The sequence below is a fragment of the Adiantum capillus-veneris genome, chromosome 4, assembly GCF_014529385.1.
Source record: "Adiantum capillus-veneris isolate H3 chromosome 4, ASM1452938v2, whole genome shotgun sequence".
NCBI classification, from domain to species: domain Eukaryota; kingdom Viridiplantae; phylum Streptophyta; class Polypodiopsida; order Polypodiales; family Pteridaceae; genus Adiantum; species Adiantum capillus-veneris.
In genome coordinates this window covers 139,729,904-139,739,288 of record NC_140934.1, presented here as the reverse complement: position 1 = coordinate 139,739,288, position 9,385 = coordinate 139,729,904, and the positions used below count along the sequence as shown (strand labels likewise).

The 9,385-nt window shown below is 43.1% G+C and overlaps 1 protein-coding gene across 2 annotated transcripts; it reads left to right on the top strand.

Moving 5' to 3' along the window:
* The first annotated feature begins 696 nt into the window (after positions 1-696).
* LOC147460055 (aluminum-activated malate transporter 9-like) lies at positions 697-5,452 on the top strand. Of its 2 annotated transcripts, none has more exons than XM_086511211.1 (6): positions 697-2,019; positions 2,219-2,359; positions 2,627-2,797; positions 2,875-3,011; positions 3,483-3,629; positions 4,479-5,452. In XM_086511211.1, the coding sequence occupies exons 1-6, from the start codon at positions 1,587-1,589 to the stop codon at positions 5,145-5,147; spliced, it is 1,698 nt and encodes a 565-aa protein (XP_086367337.1). In that variant the 5' UTR covers positions 697-1,586; the 3' UTR covers positions 5,148-5,452. The 2 variants fall into 2 exon arrangements, with proteins under 2 accessions (XP_086367337.1, XP_086367336.1); XM_086511210.1 differs by having other exon boundaries at positions 698-2,019; positions 2,528-2,797.
* Positions 5,453-9,385: the final 3,933 nt, after the last annotated feature.

The following is a 9,385-nucleotide window of genomic DNA, read 5'->3' as shown; positions in this document are numbered from 1 at the left end:
GCGAGAGGTGGATGGTCTACCACCTGGCCTACGACGATATCTTTTAGGCTAAAGTCCAATGTGACTGAAACAGGGCGCCCACCCAACAAATCCATGTTGGGGCAGGCGGCCCAGCCACGTCTCTATTTGACACCCTCAACTTTTAGAGGGGATCTATGGTCCCAGATCATTGTGGATCGTGGGCCGTCGATTCATTTGGAGGAAAAAATAGGGATTGGGTGGGATCGACCTCACCACCTCCCCATCCCAAGACCATTGCGTTACCACTATGCTATCACCACTATGCTATCGCACGCGTTTTGATATACATGTAGAACAATATCATTATATTGTGTAGATTTGATCTGCGCGATCCCAATTCACATCAAGTTTACACCACAATACTATCATACACATAGTTTGCAGAGTTCACATCTAGTTTACATTCAAGTTCACAACTAGTTCACATTTGTCCGAGTTTACATCAAGTTTACATTTTGGATCAACGGTCGTGATCTTCGCCGACAAGCGACGCCGATTTTCAACCGTAGATCCCCTCTAAAAAATGAGGGTGTCAATTAGAGACGAGGGCGGCCCAGTGTGACAGGGACCTTAGTCGTGATGAGGTTAGTCCAGGCTCCTTTATTTGGACATTTGGTCGGCGGTGGGCCATTTAAAGGTGCAATTATTAAGTTCCCCAAAAGCATGGGCAAGAGTCCACAGGAAACCCTCACAGAGATTGTGTGTGCGCATGCAAGAGAGAGAGAGAGAGAGCGAGCATGCTGCGCGTGTACCTTTACAGTTTCCATTGATTTCAATAGAACAATCTTATACAGATTTGAAGGGTGCATCTTGTCAGTGACTTTCTCAAGCAATCTAAATCGCAAAACTTCTGCAACCAACCAGTTCAAATCGCCCATCTGAGCAGCTCATCTCCACATTTTGAAAAGCAATCGAGGCATGTGCTGATTGGGGATGGCCGTTATGCATCTGGGTTGTGTGGATACTTAATAGCGATTTTGTGCCATCAATCATGGGGTTTCTGCTGCCGCAATCGGCAATCCGACGTATGTGGGCTCTTTTACCAGCCATCAAATGAGTAGATGCAACTTGTGATCCACATGGGTGATTGGATTTGTGCACACTTTAGGTACGTACTTTTTGCCAAGTAGAAAGCTGTGGCAATTAGGACTTTGATAATCTAAAAAGAAGGCGGTATGGCAATTTTTTTCCTATGGTTGCTCTCCAAGATTGCTGGCAGTATGCAAACTCAAGTAAAGGTTTATCCATGCTTGCTTGTCTCCCTTCTCCATCTATCCAGAACATCAGATAGCAACTTTTGCAACTTAGCATCTCTGTCTACATTGAAAGGGCAGGATGTAGAAGGGCTTCTGCATGTGGAACACACTCACCGACAGGGTTGAGGCATTGAAAGCAGATAGATCAGAGCAGAGAGAAAATTTAGCAGAGTAGAAGCTACCTCAAGGGCTGGACTTCATTGGTGTGATGTACACATTGTTTTAAGGGATTGGATGCAAAAGTAGCCAATAATCAGCAGCTCTTAACAGATTACATGGACCAACCAGTGATGTACAGAAACATAGCACATGGTGCTGCTAATCTGTTTGCAGGCTAAAAATCAAAAGAGGGATTTTCAAGACGTGCAAAGGAATCGTTCCGACACATTTGCACGCATGGCGGACTCATCTAACCTTGGCACCCCACTGTTGGAGCCTCATCCAAGAACTAGACGGGGATGCTTAGCGAGGCCATATAGGCGAGTGTGCGATTTTGTTGCCTCTTTGCCTGCAGCTTTGAAGAGATCTTATAGTTCAGTAAAGACCTCTTTTACTTCATTCTTTCTCACCATCTGGACATCTGCAAAGAAGGAGCCGGCCAAGACGATTCATGCGTTTAAAATGGGCTTGGCTCTTTCTCTAGCTTTCCTTCTTGTCTTGCTCAAGGCTCCATATGCCATTATTGGCTCACATGCCATCTGGGCTATAATGACTGTCGTTGTTGTCTTCGAGTTTAGCATAGGTACTCATCTGCGTCCCTACTCGATTGCTTGAGAGTTGTGCTTTTACAATGAAGCTGTTATTTCTGTTTATGCGGTGATCTGGGGGTTTGTCACATTCAACAAATCATGTGCAGCAAAACAACAGAGTGCTTCAAGCTTTCAAAGATGCGAATATGTGATGGTAAATGAACTCTAGTCACTGTGTTTGTGTCTTTTCAGGTGCAACCCTCAGTAAAGGCTACAATCGAGGAGCTGGAACTCTGGCAGCAGGCATCCTAGCTGTTGTTCTTGGCCAGTTGGCTCGTTTATGTGGGCATGTAGCATATCCTGTTGTGGTTGGTTTGAGTATTTTTCTAGTGGGTATGAATTTCTCTCCTTGTTGTTACGTTCTTAATAAGTAACATTGGGTGCATGGACAATGTGCTTTTGGGAACTTTTGCCCTCTGGTTCTGCACATGCACAAAGCAATACATTTTCAGAAAATTATCAGAATAGCTCAAATGATTGATTTCTCTTTCTATTATTTAGGCGGAGTTGTGACCTTTGCAAGACTTTGGCCATCATGGAAGACGTACGAGTTTGGATTTCGGACATTTTTGATCACATTCAGTCTTATAATGGTTGCAGAATATCGGCAGGGTGATCCGTTGGACACAGCAATCAATAGATTTCTGATTATTTTGATGGGAGCAGGCATAGGTCTTTCTGTGAACCTCTTTGTCCTTCCATTGTGGGCTGGAGAAGAGCTACACGATTTTATAGCAAAAAACTTTGAGAGTGTAGCAGACTCCCTGGAAGGTAGGAAACCATCCATGATAACACAACTGTCTATTTAAAGATACTTTCCTGATGGCATATTTCATGCTTTTGTACAGTCTGTGTTGAAGAGTATTTAAAAGGCACAGTGTTGGAGAGGGTTCCTTCGAAAATTTTCATGGGCCTGGCTGCTGATGATCCTGTGTACAAGGGTTACAGAAATGCGCTAGTTTCAGCATCCAAAGAAGAATCACTGGTTGTTATTTCTTTGAAGCTATAAATTTTTATGGCATGCAACTAAATTCATTAAAGCTGCGTGCTTCATCCTTTATGCATGCTGTCTACAGTCTGTGGGACACATACGAAATAAAACATGTGCTTCACACAAGCAAACACAAGGTCATACATGGTGTCGGTGCTGTATTAATTTTGTTACAGTAAATGAGCGTTATGAGCTTGTTTTGTGTCGTTTCTGCTTGATTACATCTCCTCTCATTTGGCATTGTGCATGAACATACATATTGAGATGGTTGCATGATGGGTGTACGGATATGTTTGCAGTTACCCTTTACATAATTGTGCATCTTTGTTTGTAGATTTTATACACGATGTTACATATTCAAAGCAGAGATGACTGTCGGCAAGCATTTGACATGAATCTCTTGATCTATCCCTGCAGTTTAGGTAGAAGTTCGCATTTTAAGATCATTTTTGTGGGGTTTTGCAGGCTAGTTTTGCAGTTTGGGAGCCGCCACATGGGCGATTCAGGAGATTCAAGTACCCTTGGCTACAGTATCAGAAAGTTGGTGCCGTTTTACGTCATTGTACATACTCAGTAGTTGCATTGCACGGATGTTTACGGTCAGCAATACAGGTATCATTTTTGGTTGTCCGGGATTCATCAGTTTTGTAGTTTTTGTATGTGGGCGTGCAGGCATGCTTCAAGTTCGCAATAAATTTATATGTTGTTTTGCTTCAAGAGAACTTTTTGCCTCTGTCTCTCTCTCTTATTGACAGCTGCCTGAAGCATGTCTTATTTTCTTTTGTTTTCACTTCCTGTTTTAACACTTTGACTTAGTCTGGACATTTGTGAGGTGGTCTGTGTACAGTGTGATGTGTCGGATGTCCCTGTAGGTGCGAGTTAGGCACTGGTTTTCAATATTCTTTAGAAAGATGCTGCAGAGAGATTTTTGAGATGTTTGTGTACAATAGGGGTGTGCTGGATGCACCTGTAGATGGGCCAAGGAGGAATGGCTCGAAAACAATTGCCTCCAGAGGAGTCTTTTAGCTGTTCTTTTTCCTCTCTTAGCTTTATAAATTTTCCTTATTTTCAGTCTTCCTTCCTTTCTGTATTCTGCCTTGCTCCTGTCTCTTTTCTGATAGGTGCATTTCTAGTGTTTAGAGCAAGTTCGTAAAAAGAAAATCAATTTGTGTTTGTCTCTTGATTCTGTCTGTGTATACTTTAGCCTTGTTTAATTTGTAAGCTCAAGCTTTTATGGTTTAGGGTTAAACCTCTCTTTTTACACAAGTTTGTTGAGGTGTAGTTTTCATCATTGGTTGCCTTTGAATTTAATCGTTTGAAAGAAAGTCCTTGTGTCACATTGCACATTTTAAGGCTATGTATGCGCTGTTCTCGCACATTGGCTTGATGTTTCCAACATGCAGACAGTCTTTGAACTAACTGCCTAAAAGAAAGTGCGTGTTTGTGCTGCACATTTTGCAGGCACCTTTGCCAGTGCGACTGCTCTTCGAGACAGAACTCCGCGAGGTGAGTGTTGAAGGGGCCAAAGTTTTGCGCAAGCTGGGCAAACAGGTTCAGAACATGCAGAAAGGAGACCCCGCTGAAATTTTGGATGGCGTGCGGCATGCAGTTGAGCGCTTACAGCAGAGCTTGTACCTAAACTCTTATCTCCTCATCAAACAAGAGAACGGGTTTGATGACGATATTCCAGATGACCTGTCGCTAAGTGTGTTGCCAGAGCTGAAAAAGTTTGAGCATCTTGACCACCACAATGGTTTCTTTCGCACAGGTTCGGTGCATAAGATGGGGATTGCATACTCACATGATGATTTGATTGAATCAAAAAGGAGGTGCTTCAAGAAGCTAAATTCATGGCCTTCTCGCCCGATCGACGACTTTGATTTTGCCAAAGACTCTGTGCTAGAGCAAAGAGTGCGGGTGTTGGAGAGTGCGAGTGCTCTCTCCTTGGGGACGTTTGCAACGCTGTTGATGGAGGTGGCTCTCCGACTTGATTATGTGGTTGAAGTCGTGGATGAGCTAGCCGACCTTGCAAAATTCAAGTACCCTGAGGAGGATGCAAAGAGTGTGCATAGCAAGACAAGTGGTAACCAAGTAGAGAACATGGTGACAACAGGGCAGAAGAATTGCTGAAGAGTGCAAGGTGATGCCGACTAACGAGTTTAGAAGCCAGACCAGCCAAGAACAGTATTAAACCTTCTTATGACTTTATTGGGCGTAAAGCGGTCTTGACCCACCGTAAATGCCTAAATGCGATTTTGGTGCAGCATGGCCCCTCTAGGCTGCCAAATTCTTTTGATTTTTTTCTTGATTAATTGCGGATGGAAACATTGAAATAATTCGTTAAACATAATTAACAATGTTATAGTATAAACTACACCCTGTAGTGGCTTGTCATTCACATGTATTGCAAAATTTAAAGTGGTGTCTTACTCAAACCAGCTGTTTGTACCCGAGATTAAGCTTACTAAAGTCTTGTGTAGCTATCTTTTGCAGGGTGAGATATAGTCGTACGTTTGAGTGAAATGTTGCCTATGAACAGAATTGACACATTAAATGCAGTGCTTGAAAGGTTTCTTGCAGTGGATCCCTACTGACTGGTCATTGGACAGATCCAAATGCTATATTATGATGCTATTTTGCAAAATACAGTGGCAATGCCTCGCAATACCCACAACATTGCACTTTACCACCTTTAACATCATACTGATCAGCACATCTTCATACTGAAGATATTTAAGATCAATTTGTGGGATTCTATGCTTAAATTACACCCTCTGCATCGCTATAATGTTGAACTCAGCTGGTTGTTGTGAGGGATGGTTTTAGAAGGTTGGTAGTGCATTTAACATCACTAGTACAAACAGAGGAGTCCAAGGTTTACAAAAGTCGTTTCCCGTTACCAGTGCTTACTTTCTATCACGACATGACTAAAACTTGCAAAGAAAAGAAGTTGTAATCTGAAGTCATTTTTGCCTCTTTGAGGCTTAGATTGGGTGCACACTTAAGAGCAACAAAATTTTGAATCTATGCTTCTAATACATTTGTTCACCAAGCATTCTCTTACCATGGTGACGAGTACACACCACTTTAGGTATATTGGGCAATATGAGTTTTGGGAGCTAATTTTAGTCTTTTGACTCACCTAAATGCATCCCCATTTATGTGCTTCTCTGCGAGTAGTTTTCCTCTTGTCATTCAATAGTTCTAGGATTCTTGAACACTATATGCTCATAGACCATCCACATCATGCATGAGAGCCACAAGGGGACCAGAAATTGCTTGATTTGTCCCATTCAAGACTTGTCATGATCCATTGCAAGTAGTAGGTGATACCCATTTTCAAGAAAAAAATTCGAAGGCGAATCTTGAACAGATGCTGTGCTGAAGTAACAAAAGGGTGACGATTCACGAAGGAGTGCCTCCATACAATGAGGTCATCGGCAGATGCATCTGCTGTGGAGTGGGACGACAGAGCATAGCCATGCGGCAAGGTCTCCAATAGACAGCTGCTGCAGTAGAGCTCGCTGACAGAACGCAGGCGGCTTGGGAGCGCAGGCCAGGAGGTAGATGCACGCAAGGATGGGGATGGGGGCAAGGGACACTCCAAATCATCATATATATTATGTTTGCATAGATTGCCACTGAGAGCAAGGCGACGGGCTTGCTGGAGTGGTTATGCGAATAAGATGGTAGGCTGTGATTGACGAGCGCGGGTTCGATTCTCGTCCGTACTTTTGTAAAGGTAGGAGATCCTTGAGAGAGAAGCTGGTAGAAGAATCTGAGTGCAAATTGATTAAAATAGTAGAGGAGCGAGTAGGGGCCAATTGTAGTAATACAAGGTATCATGTATTGATACAACTAATTATATTTGAATACAACATTTCTATTTCTACCCTCTAGTTTATGCTTATATCTCTATTTCATTTTTGCATACAGAAGGTCGTTGTCTAAAATCAATTTTAATTCGTTTGAGGCATCTAATCATGTTTATTGATGTCTTAGCAAGTCCCAAGGAAAATTTTTGGGATGCTAAAAGTGGAAATCATATTATTTGCGTGGTATGTTTAGTTGAGTGTTTACCGTCAGATCGCAAGTCATTTGGCGCTAATTTATGTTTTGGTTGAGGAGTCTATCTGAGTTTTCTTACACCTAGGGCCAACATGAAAATCAATTTCAAGTTCAGAAGAGAAATTGCTCCTTTTTTGATGAAGTAAAAGTTGTGGCAAGGATGCCCACTTTTTGTATTTCTAACATTGCCATCGGCCATTTGCAAAGAACAATCCTTTTCTTGATGATAGACCTTAAGTAGTCATGGCAACATGGTATCTATGATTGGTAGTGTAGATTTTCAAAACGTCCTTCTTACAAAAGAACTTGTTTTGCTTTGACTGTGTTGCTATAGATAAGGAGAAATGCACTTACTATATGATGTCATTTTTAAAGGAAAGCATCTACTTTGCCTACTACCTCTATCTCCCATCTTATAAGGGAGGATTTTTTTCTTGTAAAAGGATGTTTTGACAAGGTTGATTGAGGAAATAGCGGTCTTATTCCGATAAAATGAAAATGTCTCCAATCTTCTTTGATAGGTATTTGGATTGTTCTCTTATTAATACATGATGTATGGTCCACCAAGTATCTTAGGAGGTCATGCAGACCCCTTGGATTATGTAGACTCAGCCCTTTGAGTCATGGCCATCAAGCTCACCACAAATGACACAAAATCCATAGAGCTTGATTCATCTTAATTGTTTTCCATTTGTGTCATTTGCCTTCTCTATTTTGTGTATTCTACTCATTATGTCATAATCAATGGTTTATTTCTTTTTTTTTTCCTTAACAAAGAAAAAGATCCTCCATAAGTTAATAAAACTGCCCAAAGGGCGGAGGAGGAAACAACCACACTGGTGGCCGGTAATGTCATCTAGGCACGCCCTGAACTATGGTGAAGAAAGGCCTTGGGTGCCAAAGTCGCAAGAAAGCCTCGCGGCGCTCCCGCACGCGGTCGAAGTTGCCTTGAAGTGTCTCAAACTAGCCCCTGAGTGTGTCGATCAGCTCCAGCCAAATGTCAACGAATGGTCTTTGTCGATGGGACAGGAAGAGCCTCAAAGATGCGAAGGAAATGGGCCTGCCAGATGAACCATAGTGTCAGGTCAGAGACGAGTTCCCAACACCACTCTCTATCACTCCACCACTCTTGGGGGGTCAGCTCTGTGGCAGGCTGGAATGTAGGCTGATCCCCTTGAATCACTATCATCGTGGTGATGGAAGCCATCTCAAATTGGAGCGCTGGGCTTGTGAGTGTGGACCAGGCTGCAACCCCCCATGGGTTGGTGGAGAGGTATTGTGCAAGGTTAAGGCGTCTATGTGTAACCAATGAAAATTAATATTTGCCATATTTTCAAAATAATTAACACACCTACATTTCTTTGGTGTGTGTGTGTGTGTGTGACATGCTATCTTAACGTCGTGGAGATTACCATACTTAGCATTGCCAAGGACCTTGGCATTTATCAGACCGCCTTAGCGAAGAAAGACCCACTCGGGTCCTCGTGGCAATTTGAGCTCTTCAAAGCTTCATTGGCTATGGAGGCTCATAGCCATCAAAAGGACTTCTCTTCTTTCAATTTGGACAGTAAGACCTAATGCTCTATTGACTTGCCACATCTCATATGTGCAATATATACATGTGTAGACTAATGCATACACAAGGACAACATATACGCATATCTACCAACACAAGCACTTATAATTTTCACATACATCAATATGTCAGACCTAGGGTAAGATCGGGCAAGCCAAGGGCCAGGATGGAGCCATGCGGTCAAGGGGGGCCCTATTGTTAGCAAGGCAGGGCCTATATAAGGCATGGCTATGTGGAGAGTTGCATGCAGCAGTCTAGCAGTCTCATGTTGGCAACAAAGCTAGGCTAATTTTGGGGGGAAGGGCGTGGTCCTCTTCAATGGTTTGCATGCTTTTGCATGTTTTGGGCATGGAGAGGACGAAGCGGGTTGAAGCAGCTTGTGTAGAGCCGCTTGCGGCGAGGGGAGAGAGGACGACGACCAACGTCAAACGTCATGAGGGTGAGCTCGTTTTTATGAGCGCGAGGTTGGGGAGAGAAAAGTCCGTCACATAAGCTCGGCAAGGGGAGCAACATGCTGCTTCTTCTTCTCCTCTCTCTCTCTCTCTCTCTCTCTCTCTCTCTCTCTCTCTCTTTCTGTGTGTGCAGCTTGATGCGCCGTCGCCAATAGTGGAAGCTTTTATTTTCACACTACAAAGGCCTTTGGGAAAAAGGATTTTGAATTAAGGGTAGGTGTCCACGGACGGGGTTTCCCCCCCTTTGTCTCATCGACATCTTGGTTAAGCTT